At 34.8% G+C, this 15,214-nt stretch overlaps 1 protein-coding gene across 4 annotated transcripts in view; it reads left to right on the top strand.

The window, feature by feature from the left end:
* Usp25 (ubiquitin specific peptidase 25) overlaps nucleotides 1–14,799 on the top strand; it is a 104,731-nt gene extending 89,932 nt beyond the window's left edge. For all 4 annotated transcript variants that reach the window (XM_059277836.1, XM_059277835.1, XM_059277838.1 and 1 more), the window contains 6 exons: nucleotides 4,171–4,349; nucleotides 5,449–5,527; nucleotides 9,523–9,602; nucleotides 12,657–12,780; nucleotides 13,729–13,924; nucleotides 14,211–14,799. In XM_059277836.1, coding sequence (XP_059133819.1) covers nucleotides 4,171–4,349; nucleotides 5,449–5,527; nucleotides 9,523–9,602; nucleotides 12,657–12,780; nucleotides 13,729–13,924; nucleotides 14,211–14,383 — 831 coding nt within the window. In that variant the 3' untranslated portion in view covers nucleotides 14,384–14,799. The remainder of the gene's footprint in view (nucleotides 1–4,170; nucleotides 4,350–5,448; nucleotides 5,528–9,522; nucleotides 9,603–12,656; nucleotides 12,781–13,728; nucleotides 13,925–14,210) is intronic.
* The last annotated feature ends 415 nt before the right edge of the window (nucleotides 14,800–15,214 follow it).

The following is a 15,214-nucleotide window of genomic DNA, read 5'->3' as shown; positions in this document are numbered from 1 at the left end:
GATTACATAAACTAAAAAACCAGAGCTGGTATCCAGAAAGCTTCTTAAAGAAAGTGACATTTAAACAACTAATGCACACATCAAAACACGGACTATGAATGGTTTTTCTCACTTGCTGTTTGACAAGGCACATCAACTCTCGGTCAGCTGTTTGCTCTGTCTCTTTCTGGTTAGATAGGCATATTCACTTAAACTTACTCATATTTTTACAAGTTCTTCTATTCATAAAAACACTCAACACATTTCTAACTTCAAAGTAGGGGCGTGCTTTGTTTCTTCGTTTGGTTTCTTTCTTTATTTTCCCATAGTATGGTGGGCCACATGTCATACACTTATCACATTATTTTTTGTTTGTTTGTTTTCTATTGGACTTAACAAATGGATTTAAACATTTCCTTAGAGAATATGTGCCCATCTGTGACACACTGAGGAGCCCATGGGACTAGGATCTCAGCATTTCTAGAATTCACTCCTGTTCTAGTTTAAGAAGTTGGTACTCAGGAGGGCTCTGCCAGCAGGTGCCTAGTTTTAAATATAAGTTTGCTCACTTAGTTCTGCAATCTTGGACAATATATTAAATTATCTGAGCCATTGTTTCATTGAGGCCTCTTAAAAATTAAAGGACATAAAGAACTTATTTAGAAATAACTTATTAGATAATATCTGTCACAAAAAGCTTAATTGAAAATATTGGTTATAAGACTCTGATTGAGAGTTTTGTTTCTGGATATTTGGGTTACTTCCAGTTATGAACATCATTCCTCATTGAATACTTACACAAATGTAGGAGAGTAAAATTGGGAAGTCAAAATGTTTGCAGATTTTAAGTGCTGTTAAACAACTGTCATATTCCTACAGGCATATTGATTTTTAGCTTTATTGACAATTGTCTGATGATAGAGCATTACAAAATTTAATCCTTGATTAAAATGTGTTTGATTTTTTTGCTGAGCATCAGTATTTTTTCAGAAATGTTTTGCCTACTGGTGTTTATGATAACTGTCTTTGTTCTTTTTGGTTTTTTTCTTTGTTTTTTTGAGACAGGGTTTCTCTGTATAGCAGCCCCAGTAGCTGTCATATAACTCCCTTTGTAGACCAGGCTGGCCTTGAACTCATAAAGATCTGCCTTCCTCTGCTTCCATAGTGCTGGAATTAAAGGCCTGTGATAGCACGCCTGGTGACTTTGTTCATTTTTTTTATATTGCGGGAATTTTTATTTGTTCGTGTTAAGTGAGATAAGATAATTTATTCATCAATAGTTTGCCAGTTGTATTTTGCTGTTTATAATTTGTATTTTACACTTATTTTGGATATGACTTTTAATAAGTGGCTTTTTTCATAGATCTAAGAAATCTTATGACTGCTTCTGAAATTATACGAATCATTAATTCTTCTCCTTCCATGCTTTCATCCATAATTCGGATTATAGGATTTTTTTTTTTTGTTTTTTTTGTTTTTTTTGTTTTTTTTTTTTTTCGAGACAGGGTTTCTCTGTGTAGCTTTGCGCCTTTCCTGGATTATAGGATTTTTAATTTTCTTCAAATGGAAAAGATCTAAAACTTCCAAACAAATTTTGTCTAACCCATCTTTAATTTTATACTGACTTAAAATGCCATTTTTTCATATAATAATTCTCCATGGTAACCCAAACTGTTTTGTGTCTCTTTATTCTATTAGTGTATATAAAGCAATGAACATATTACCTTTTGTACCATTGGTATATTTGACATTTTATAGGAAAAATACTTGCTAATTTTGGGGGGTTTTATAAATCAAATAGCTCATGAAACTTTTTCAGTTTTTATAATTTTTAGAATCAATTGCTATGCCATTGCCATCCTTGAACCCTTAGAGAATTCGAGAGATACTTGCATTATGTTCATATGTTAATTTAGGATGAAATTGGAAATTACATTTTGATACTTAGATTATTTTAAAAAGGAACCAGATATATAACTTTTCAATCTGCCATCCTTTGCCATGACTTTTATTAAGGTTTCATAATTTTGCTTGATATTTATCCTACTTTTTACATTGTTCTTAGATGCATAAATGTTTTGTTACAAAATGGTATTTGCAAATTATGATGAATATGAATAATATATCTATATATTTATCTTATCAAAACCCTAGCTTTTAAATAAATGTTCAATATAATCTCTTCATTATGTCATTAAACTGTTCCCCCAATAAATACCTCATCACTTCCTTTATGGCTGTTTATTTCATATCTGGTTTTATTATGTTGACTATAGACCATGTGTATATTCTCAATGTGAGAATAATGGTAAGGGACTCACTTGTTGAGCAGCATCTTACCAAATTCACAGTCAAAGGTTTCAAGTTATGATGATTGGTACTAGAATGTAGAGATTGGCCAGTACTATATTGGATCTTATTAAAGTCTAGTGAAAAAACTAAAACAAATACCAGGTCTTTTTATTTAATGGCCCCTACCATACTTCATATTGCAAGTATGTAATGTTTTTGCAGTAGCTACAGTAATTATCTTAAAATAATTCTCATTAGAGCAGCCAAAAATAATGAAAGATTTAATTAGGAACATAACACAGAAGTGGTTTGAAGCAATTTATCATGTTCTCTTGGCACTTGTGTAGACTCTGCTGGATGAAGTCTGTCCATTTCTATCAGTAGTTGAGGAAGTATAGATGGACTCTGCTGGATGAAGTCTGTCCATTTCTATCATTAGTCGAGAAAGTATGGATGGGCTCTGCTGGATGAAATCTGTCCATTTCTATCACTAGTCGAGAAAGTATGGATGGAGAGCATTGTTACTGGGTTCACCTTGGAAAATTAGAAGACTCACAATGAGCAAACCTAGTAGAGAAGTTATAAAATGCGAGGGTGGATAATGTTTACAGTTTTCTGAAGTTTAGTATATATTGGCTGTTAAAATTTCACATGCCTCTTTTCACCCAAAATTGGGAAAATAGGGCTTTTAAAAGACATCTTTGTGCAAAGTGCATATGTGCTATTTAAACACACAGTGACACCGAAAAGCTTATATGTCAAAATATATTTGATTTTTAGGGTGATATTTAAGCACAGCAATAAGACTTGACATGTATATCTGAGCAGAAAGGTCATTATCCCCCTTGGGAAAAGTATTTTGAAATAATTTGTTTCACTATAAAAAATGAATATCTTCTTTAATTTTAATGCTTGTTATGTAGAAAGGACTGATTAACTTTTTAAGTGTTATGTGGCATAAACAAAATATTTCAATAAATGTTTTTAGTTATTTTTCCTCTAAAATATAGCAACATAGATTATAGGATTACATGAGGAAGTATGAAGAGAAGAAACTAATAAACCTTTTATTAATTGAATGGATTTTTTGCAATGTGTCTTGCATGCAGCCTAAAGTATTTTATGATTATCAGACTTAGAATTTAGATATAAAAAATGAATGAATATTTTTGAAAGTGTTGTTTAGTTATGTTTAGTTCTTGTGATTAATACAGCAGTATTTGATACGTTAGTCTACACATATTTATAGTTACATATCATCTAGATTGTGCCTGTATGCTGAAAGATGTATTAATATTTTGTGTTATTTGTTCTCAGTTTTGAAGTATTTTATAGTTATAAGGGAACACGTGATACTACAGCATATATAATCATTATTACTATAGTAATGACATTCAAATACTGTTGTAACAAAAGCACCATTTTGAGGTGACTGGAGGCCCATGGCCGTACTGGGAGTGCTGGCAGGGTACTTGTGGTAGTGTAACCGCCTCCAAGAGCCCGGCTAATCCTGGACTCTAATTCTCCTTGGGTATGTCATCTAGTGCAACAATTGCACCACAGTGGAGGACATCACAGCATCTCCAGTGGTGCCTCAAGACAGACTTTGACTAGTCCCTGATCCCACGAAATGAATCCCACTGTGAGCGAGATGCACTGGTTTATCACTTCTGTGCGTTGGAACATAAAGAGGATTTGTAAGATGATGGGATAATGAAGGTCCTATGTAGTTAGTTATCTAGAAAATTTTTTTAAAGTGTGGAATGTGGGGACTCTTCAGTGTACCAGCTTACTTATCCATTAAAAGGTAACAATAAACATTTAAATAATTACAGTTATAATAATGAAGGACTTTAATTTATAATTGATCAAAACCTTTGCTCTTGTTTTATTTTCTAGGCAATTAAATTAGAATATTCAAGGCTGGTGAAGTTGGCTCAAGAAGATACCCCCCCAGAAACAGATTACCGTTTACATCATGTCCTGGTCTACTTTATCCAGAACCAGGCTCCCAAGAAGATCATTGAGAAAACGTTACTCGAACAATTTGGAGATAGAAATTTGAGTTTTGATGAAAGGTAATGTAAAAACATTAAAAAAAAGTATCTAATTCACATGCTCATACTTTTCCTATTGTTCTAGTTTTGGTTTTGGTTTGCTAATCACAAGTATAAGTTTTATGTGTATACAAAAACACAATAAATATAGCACAAAACTTATCTTCCATTAATTTCAGTATTTGCTTTGCCGTTTCTCTCAAAATTCTAGCTATGACCCTTTAAAGTTTGAACTGAAAGTAATTTGGGTAATGTGAAATTATGAATAAAGAAATAACTCTTCTATGGAAGAAAAATATGATTTTTTTCGACATCTGTGTTGGGCGGATTTTAGGTCAGATAATTTTGTTGTCAGGCTTTCATGATTTATGCCATAGAGCAAGGCTCTGACCTACACTGTAGGAAGCCAAGAGGGCCCTCAGCTTAGACAAACATAGCCCTCTTCCACATACTCCCAGTAGCTGCCAGAAGCCGGAAGGTGACATCAGTGGAGAGAAATGTGTAGCCATCGAAAATTCTTTGCTATAAAGGAAGATATAAAATAGTGAATTTTGTTTATCTACAATTAATTGTTGTCAGAATGTCTGACGAACCCCCTAGTGCTAATTTGTTTTCTAGTTAATCTGAATTTCATCAAAAAAAAGTAGACCTCAGATATAAAGGTTCAAGCTAATGAAAGTTATTTTTCTTTACTTATCTTATTTTTGAGACACTATATAACCCGGTTGCCTTTGGGAATTCACAGTGTAGACCAGGCTGGCTTCAAATTTAAAGAGATCTTCCTGACTGACTCCTGAGGGCTGGAATTAAAGGCGTGCACCACCACATCTGGCCCTTGTTTAATTCTCTAAAAAAATTATTTGTGTTTGTATTTGTGTTGGTGGGGAGAGAAGAGAGACATGCTGCTATCGTGCATGTGTGACAGGCAGAGGACCACTCTGGGCAGTTGTGAGATCAGCCGATTGACCCTACTCAGGTCCTCGAAATGTTGGGCCACCGCTCTGGCACTTGTGGAGACTTTGTTTTTATGTGTGTTCCATAGTTTAGTTTTATGCAGCATACTTTGACAGTTTTTATGGATTTTGTTTTTGATTTAGAAATGTATTTCTTATATTTGAAGGTGTCAAAACATAATGAAAGTTGCCCAAGCCAAACTGGAAATGATCAAACCTGAAGAAGTAAACTTGGAGGAATATGAGGTAGTGTGCTTGGGGGAAATACTGACCTCTAGTTGATGCATTCCATATTCTTCATCGATTTTAACGTAGCACAGACTGGATTTTTATAGATAGAAATAAAAGTTACATTTTTAGGTTAATACCAAGTTAATTCTTTGTTAAGTAATTTTAAGATGACTTTGGTACAGTTGCTTATAGACCAAAATGTTTTAAAGAACGTCTTTGGCTTTTATGTTCCTACATCAGCTAGTTTTCAATTACTTTTATAGAGAATTTTTCTGCTTTAAGAAGTGTAATAGATTGTATTAGTGTTGAAAGGGCAAAGATTTATGAAATGCCTACTAAGCATTCTTCTAAGCACTGCAAGTGTATTGACTGACTTAATCCAGATAACAGCATATGAGACCATGGGACAACTGCCCAGAGTGTTCCTCTGACCTCTACACATATACCACGGCAGCCATGTCTCTCTCTTCTCCTCGCCAGCACTCACACAAACACAAACACATTTTTTTAGAGAATTCAGAAGAGCCAGAAATGGGGTTGCATGCTCTTAATCCCAGGTAGTCCTATTACTGCTCAGTGCATGAGCACTTGAGTTACAGAGACAGGCGATGTCTGAGAGTATGCGTGCGCGCGCGCGCGCACACACACACACACACACACACACACACACACACACACCAAGGCTTATGGGATTTTTCTGTGTTCACAAAATCTTTTATTAACATTGGTTTGAGTATATATTTTAATTGACCAAATTCAAGCTTCTAGTATTTATTTATGCTTTTAAAATTAGCACTATTTTTGAATGTATATAAAAATTACTTTGATGTATATTTTTTGTTAATCTTCCCTCTTATTTACAAACTTTATTTTTATTACATTTTTTAATTAGAAGACAAGACAATGTTTCATTATACTGTTTCCCTATGTGTATAGGTCTTTTCTAGGATCACATTTGGTCTCCACATACCCTTTCTCATCCATCCATCTGCTGGCATTACTTGTTTGTTTGGTTTTTTCATCAGGGTTTTACTTCTGTAGCCCTGGCTGGCCTGCAACCCACTATGTCCACCACGCTCACATAGTGATCTTCTCCCTAACTCTGACTTTTTTTATTTAAAAGATATATATGTATTTGTCTGCATGAATGTCTGCACCCCAGAAAAGAACATCAGATTGCAAGGGACTACAGTCATAGACAGTTGTGAGCTGCTATGTTGGTGCTGGGAATTGAACACAGGACTTCTGGAAGAGCAGCCAGTGCTCTTAACCACAGAGCCATCTCTTTAACACCTCCTTGCATTTCCCTTTCTAAATAGCTCTTATACATTTATGCTCTGTCTTGTGTATATGTGCCTGACTATATTTCTATATATTTAATATATATAATATTTTCCTATTTAAATGTAAATTTTGAATATGAGAGAAAGATGCTAGTTTGTCTTTTCTGCTTCATTTGTTTAAAATGCTGATTTCCAGTTCCATCTAGTTCCCACAAATGTCATAATTTCATTCTTTAGGACTGAACAAAAGCCGATGTGTGTGTACACTACCCATTCTTTAGCCATCCATCTGTTAATGGGTGCCTAGGCATAATCCATATTTTCAGTATTGTGAGCAATACAGCAGTAAACGTGGAGGGTAAATGTCGCTGTGGTGTGCTAATTGATATTCCCTTGGGCATGTGCCTCAGAGTGGCAAAGCTAGATATCACGGTAGCTTTATACATTTTCTGAGGAAGCTCAATACTGATTTCCTTCTCAGCTCCCTGTTTTACATATTTAGCAGCAGGGTGTGGGGATTCCTTTATTCTTGCACCTTTCTCGTTACTTACTGCTCTATGAACTTAGTTACCTTAGATTTAATGGGTAATAACTCATTACAGTAACAGAGAAGATAAAAGTATGCATCTTTCAAGAACATCCTCCCATCTACTAAAGGGTGTCAAAAATAAAAAGCACAGAAAATATTGCAAATATGTAAGGTTGTGAATAATGAAACGTTTACTTTTGTGACCAGAAAAAAAAGACAGTAATCTGGCAAATTAAGCAAGACTGAAAAAGAAACAGTTATCTTTATTTGCATAGTTTTATGTAGATACTGAAATAACAATACAGATTCAAAAACTTCAGCTTTGAAACACAGAAATCTTGTTACCTACTCACTTTTATTTCAAAACAAATAATTAAAAAATGAAATCATTTTTAATAGCATTATTTCTAGTAGCATAAATCTATGAAGTACCTAAAATTAAATTTAGAAAGATAAGTACATAAAATCTTGGAAGAAAATTATAAACTTATTTGGAGACAATCAATACTGAAACATGAGTACGCACATGAGATATTCCAGATACTTGCTATTGGAAATGCACTGGTTTTTCTCTAACATAGTGTATAGACCAAATGTAATTTCCATTAAAAATTCTAGCACTTTGTCTAATGGAGCTTAATAATCTGATTGGGAAATGCAATGTACCCTAGACACCCTAAAAATGACTAAAATATTAACAAGACACTGTCTTCATAAAACCTTTGTAATAATATCCTGTATGAACATGTATCCCAGAAATAGCAATCAAGTCTTTGATTAATTGAAATGCCTTTATTAAGTAATTCTGAGGAATGAAACTGGATATCATCTTTACTTCATGTATAAAATCCATTTCAGTTGAGAAAGCTTTCTGTATAAGGTTGTCTACAAGTCAAAATGAACAGAAAGCCGAAGAAAATTATTTACCTCTAAGCGAAATGTATTGAGTAGAGAGTTGTGACCAGAACATACAATCTGGAGCAGTGATATTTCAGAGTGTGCTTTCTCATGACCCGAGTTTGTCATGTTAACTGTTGATTTGTGCCTTTTCAATCGGTTCATCTCTTCTCCTGATTCATACTCATGAGGCTTGCTTTTTAATTGTTTTGAATCTGTAGTCCCTTCTCAGGTTACTTCCAAAGATAGGATCACTCTATGCTTATTCTGAAATTTCACGTTCTTTCCTACTGAAGAGTCTTAATTGTATAGGTATTTAAATGGCACATCTTTTAGCTTCTACACAATTCTCATCCTTTTGTTTGCTCTCAGTTCAGAATAAATCAGCAAACCTTGACCCACATGCCAGTCTAGCTCAGCATCCATGCTGGCAAGCACTCTTTTCCTGGAAGAGCCTGTGACTGCTCACACACTGCAGTCCAGGGTGTTTCTGCTGTGGGGGCTACCTCAGCAGCAAAGCCTCCTCCCTTTGCAGGAGAGTTCGCTGCTTGAGTTCTAAGGCGGCTCCAGAGTAGGTCACATGATACTTGGCCAATTGTGTCTGTTTGTGAAGATCAGCTAATAGTATCAAATTGAAATTTGATACTATTGTTTACAGTGAAGGGCAATATAGAGAACATTTCTCTCTCAATTTTTTTTTGTCAAAACTTCCTTTTAGATGAACCCTATATTGAATTTTTTATTTTTTGAACTATTTTTATTAAACATTTTAAAAAACAAAATTTCCCCCTCCCCCAATATCGAAGTCCTGCTATTGTGTTTAGGAGTGGGGCTTTCTTTTCGTCATATGTCTGGTCAATAGAGTACTCAACAACACATTTAAAATTGTTCCGTAATAATATTAAATAAGTGAACTATGCCTTTTATTTCCTTAAAATTCTGTATCAAGCAACAGGTTCGATCTCTGGACAGACAGAACTGTATCAATAGACCATTCCAGTCTGTAGTATTACAACAATTAGTAAAATTTATACTGAAGAATGTGTTATGGAGAAAAAAAGCAATTTGATTATCCTGCCATTTTATTATTTTATATTTTGTATTCTTAATCTTTATTTATCATCCATGACTAAATGACTAAACTGTTTTTTATTTATTATTTTACTGAGGTAGTATATATGACTGAAGTTATTTTAATTTTTAATTCATTTCTCCTCGTTTGCATAACTCAGAACAGTGCATTGCTTTATAAATGTTCTTACCATAGTTTACTCTTTTCACTTTTAATATGTTATATACAGGAGTGGCATAAAGAATATAAGAAATTCAGAGAAACAACTATGTATCTGATAATTGGACTAGAAAATTTCCAGAGAGAAAGGTAAGACAGATTGGACAAATATGGAAAAGGTTTGTTCCTGTCATTAATTCTACTCAGTGATTGTCATGCAATGCAAATTATGCAGTATACATTTTAATGAACATTTTAGTTTGTAACAATTTTGGATTACAGAATATTGCAAATTTAATACAATTAGATCACAGATCCTTCGTATAAAATACATTTAATTTTTTATACTATACTTTTTATAAAACTTATCAAAAAGGTGACATTTATGTCTTTTTTATCATTTAATTAAAATTTTTTGTCAATAGTTTCACACATGAACACATTGCATATTAAACACTTCCACTACCACCCTCTCCCATTTCTCTCCCCATCCTTCCCACCAATTTGTCTCAAGCAGTCATGTCTATTCATTTTGTTTTGTGGCCCATTGAATTGACCAGAGTTGAGTTTGACCATGATTTGTTGTGACCATTGGTTTGGATTTGTCCACTGGAACGTAGTGGACTATAATTTTGTGTGAAATACATTCCTAAAATTTGGAGAGTCAAAGAGCTGCTAGCCCAACACGTAGAACTAGTTAGTGTCCCTGAAATCTATCTGGGATGTTAGTGACTGTTATACTCCTTCTTCATCTAATGAACGTAAATCAGAGGTAGTTCTTGTGCCTTTATCTGAAGCCCCAGGTACCATATAAAGAGCACCTGTGATAGAGTGGTGTTCAGAGATGATGTGCTCCTCCAGTGTGCGCAGGCCTAAAGTTTAAGCCCATCACACACTCACAAAGGATCAAGTTTGTCTGTAGAAACTTCTAAATAATACACATATTTAAAATCAAAGATAATTTATAATAATTTCAATTTATATAACTATGAAATAGTTATTTTGACTCTTTCTGTTTTTTATTGAAGATAGTTTTTAAATACAATATATTATGTTTATGAATTACCCTCCCCCAGATCTTCCACACTTTCTTACCCACCCAAATTCATACCCTTACTTTCCTTCTTTTATTAGAATAGAAATATGTGTCTAAAAATAATAATAATAGTAATAAAATAAAAATATATCAGTATTTTAACTGCTATTAAGAAAAGACTTTTATGTACTTGTCATTTTTCTTCTGTGATAGCTTATATTCATTTCTCCATATATTATTTAATTTCTATCTTAGTATCAACTTACTTAACTAGTGATTTTTTTTTTTAAGAGACTGCTTTATTTTCAAAGCGGTGTCATATTGTAGCCAAGAAAAATGATGACTGACCTGTCTGTTTATGTGAATAACTGTAGGAAGTTAATGATGTGCTTTTAATGACAAGTGGGCATTTATTTCTAGAATGGAACTGTTCAACACAGTGTTACCAACCATGCCTGGCAATTATATATTCAATTATATATTCAATTTCTTAGGAATACTGGCCACCATCTTCAAGCCACTTGTGACCAGTGCCCACTCTAGATAGTAGAGTGCTTGCCGAGTACCTACAGCTTATCTAGCCATAGATTTCTAGCCGAATAGTGGTGCCAGTTATGAGTTTCTTCTCATAGAAGGCCACTGAAGTCCTATCAGAAGGTGGCTGGTTACTCCCACAGCGGCTGTGCCACTCTTGCCTTGAGAGGCCTGTCTTGCCAGGCCATTTGTTGTAATTGTGCCACAAGGCCTTGCCATCAAGTTTGGGAGTGTAGCCGAAGGCAGTACAGCCTGTAAATGTTTGGGGCTCTGCAGAAAACTTCCTGGTCAACAATTCTAAAAGAAATAACCCACACCAGGAATTCACTTTATTTATTCTTTTCTGGTGTTTAATAGAGGCATTGTTGCTCTGCAGTAAGGTAACTCTGTTCTAAGAATTGTGTGTGTGTGTGTGTGTGTGTGTGTGTGTGTGTGTGTGTGTGTATACACACGTTTATTTGTATATATGTATATATGTATGTATATATGGAAGCTGTGTAGTATGCCTCTTTATGTCTTTTTCTAAAGGTCTTTGATGTTATTCATCCCTCTCCATACTTGCCTCTCTGTGTTACCCCAATTCTCCCATCCCAGTTTAATTCTTCCTAATTTGTCCCTGTAAATTTCCAGATTGGAAGTATGTTTCCTACTTTCAACCCGCCCACCATTTCCTGTGGGCATTTTCTCTTTTATGTTTTTTGCAGTGGCCAGAAATCTATGTATACATAAAAAAACATTGCATGAGCTAAATGATACTTGTAAGTGTAAAGTAAACAAAAACACAATCTTTTCATAGGAAAATAATGTATTAAACACATTGATATTCACATCAGTCTTAAATGTTGGCCATGAGTGGACAACATCAAAACCCAATATACTAAGGACAACAGAAGTAACTACTGAATTCTTCAGTTGAGGCCTTTCTTCCATTTTCTTCAGTTCTTGTTTTCCTTTTAAGATTGTCTCCTGCCACCAGGTTTTGCTCCTGTTAAAAAAGTGTGTTTGTGCATTTCATGCACTGGATTTTTTTAAGTGTCATATAGAATAGACATTTACGTATATACTTAGATTATTTTATTATAGGTGTTCCCTTTTTCTTTGTGGCCCTGTTGGCCACCAGTCTACAAGGACAAGGGGCAGAAGCAACAACAGAGAGCTTTGTGGGCCTGTGAGCATGACAGATATCTCTCTGGGAGACACCTTCTGTGAATCTGTTCAACTTTATTTCAAAGTACAGAATGATAGCTGGGGGATCACAAATCTCCCAGGACAAGTCTTAGACTATCTTTGGAAGCACGGTCCTATTGTAATGTCCTAGCACAATGTCTAATTACCATATGGCAGCAGGAAGAAGGCTTCTGTAGGGAACTGTGTCCAGGGTCTACTAGAGATATAAATCAGGCATCCAGGCCTAGAGACAATCTCCGAATAAGATCAAGTAGAGAACTGGGGTGGGGATGGGGGGGTAGGGATGAGGGGTGGGTGGGTGAGTTTTTGTCCATGTTGTCGAGTTCAGAGAGAGCTGCTAAGCCATGGTAGACTCCAACCTCCAACCAGCAGGGCCTCCTAGCATTTTATGATTGTAGATTGTTTTATAATAATGAAATACTAATATATCATGTGTTTATTTTAAGTTATATAGACTCCTTGCTGTTCCTTATCTGTGCTTATCAGAATAACAAAGAGCTCTTGTCCAAGGGTCCTTACAGAGGACATGATGGAGAGTTGATATCGCATTACAGAAGGGAGTGTTTACTGGTGAGTGTACATAGAATGTGTTTGCAATGGCCACAGGTTGGACACGTTTTCCACATTCTCACATAAGTAATTGACTATAAACACTGTCAGGATAAAAACTGTGGTTATCTGCATAAAAATGTTTTTTAAATAAAAGATGATTGCTTTCATTATATTTCCAGATCTTATCATTATTGCCACTTCCTTTTTTTTGCTGGATCATGAAGAATGATATTCTATATAGCAAATAACTAGTTTCCTGAGACTTATAAATCGTGCTGGATTTAGTTTGCATAATGTCAAAATTTCATTGAACACGATGCCCTTTATTTGCAACTGGAGACTAGTAGTTTTTCCTCAAATATTTCAAAGTCTCTTTAAAATATTTGCCGATTTTTAAATGCTACTTTGAAATGTTTTTTTTTACTTTACATATGTAGAGCTCTTGATTGATGCACACGATATTTATTAGCTAGTCTTCCTGTATGATGTCACACATTTCCCCCAAATTTATTTGATGACATTGAACTCACTATTAATTTTGGCATCACTCTCTTCCATATTGTAAACCACTAAATACTAATTGTTTCTCCTGTTTAAAAATAACTAGAAAAACCTCTCTAGATTTGTAATATGCATTGAGTGTAAGAAAATAATTTTTAAGTGGATTTTCGATGAAATATTTTCTTTTAGAACTATTCATTTTACATTAATTTTAATGTGAAGTGCTGTCTTTGCAGTTTTTAATGAGATTATGGAAGGTTGTGATTTTCTTTTCTTTTTTCTATTGCCTTTGTTATGTACAGAGGTTTTCCTAAAAGATTTGGTTTTGTGTATGGTATCATTATACCTGACTGCTGTTTGTCCTAATACTGTTTGAACATATTTATCATGTTGTCTTTAGTGCAGGTACTCCTTTCTTAATTGTAAGATGAAGTAAAATGTGTTCTCTTCTCTCATTCCACTAAGAAATTAAATGAGCAAGCGGCAGAGATGTTCGAGTCTGGAGAGGGCCGAGAAGTGAACAATGGCTTGATTATTATGAATGAGTTTATTGTTCCTTTCTTGCCCTTGTTGCTGATGGATGAAATGGAAGAGAAGGATATCCTTGCTGTGGAAGACATGAGGAATCGATGGTGTTCCTACTTAGGGCAGGAAATGGAATGTAAGTTGAACCAGTGCTGTTAGGCACCCGGGGTGGGATAATGCAACAGAAGGTCCTGTTTGATATTCTGTAGCACTTTCCTGTTCACACTGGAGCCATTTGCCTCCTTTACAGGCTAAGATGTGTCCATTTCTGTTGCCATGTCCTTTTAAAAACTATCTCCTGTCCCCCAAATGGCAGTAATTCCGTGTATTTCAAAAGGAATTCTCTCCTATAACAGACCTACTGTAGGCAGCTCTTTAATTTTCCTTTGTGTTTAGATGGATCTAATTGTTTGTATTTGCAGCAAACCTCCAAGAGAAGCTGACGGATTTTCTGCCCAAGCTGCTTGACTGTTCTACAGAGATTAAAGGTTTCCACGAGCCACCAAAGTTACCTCCCTATTCTGCCCATGAACTCTGTGAGCGATTCGCCCGAATCATGTTGTCCCTCAGTCGTACTCCTGCTGACGGAAGATGAACTGCCCACAGGTCCCACACGCTACAGAAGCTCTTTTCTTACCACATCTTCCTGTCACGGGATCTGCTTGCTGCTGCTAGAGTTTTTAACTTTTTATTTTAATAACTGCAAAAGACAAAACGACTATGCCGACCTTAACCAGACTGCAAACAATAAAGCCGCGAATCGCATGGCACTCAGACTTTGTTTTATCTGGAACCGATGCATAATTACAAGTCGATTGATTTCCTGTGGCAGAACAATGCTTTTGCCACTTTTTATTGCAGTATTGCCTCTCAGTTTTCCTTATCAACAGCTTTCCATTAGTCTGGAATTTCCGAGACTAAGCCATTAAGTGTTCAGCACTGTGTATGATATATACTATTTGGTAGCTTGTAAATGAAATCAAATAATAAAGTTTTATTTATGGCTACCTATGTGTTTGTAAGCAGGTATATTGCATATTGGTGTGTATTTTAGATATATAAATGAATTTAGTCATGGGGTTGACATTGGGTGATGCATAGAATAATAGCCCTTTTGTTTACTATAATGGTACCATATTGGAATTGTACTAAGTATTTAGCACCTCAGTGTGTCTATATCACCTGAGTTCTTGGACCTAAATATGTTATATTCAGTCCAATTTTCACTGAAATGAGTGACTGGGTTCTAAGTCGAGCTGCACTGAAACTTTTAACCTTTTCTTAGATTAAATGTTTGTTTCTTTATGTATGTGTAAATAATATAATAAGATGATTATTTCAAGAGAAACCTGATAACAGTACTTGAATAAGGGCTATTGTGAAATTTAAAAAGAAAAATGTGCACATATACACACATACATGCACA

This window comes from Peromyscus eremicus, chromosome 12, assembly GCF_949786415.1.
Source record: "Peromyscus eremicus chromosome 12, PerEre_H2_v1, whole genome shotgun sequence".
Lineage (NCBI taxonomy): Eukaryota > Metazoa > Chordata > Mammalia > Rodentia > Cricetidae > Peromyscus > Peromyscus eremicus.
The sequence above is the reverse complement of the archived record's forward strand: the minus strand, read 5'-3'. Positions and strand labels throughout refer to the sequence as shown.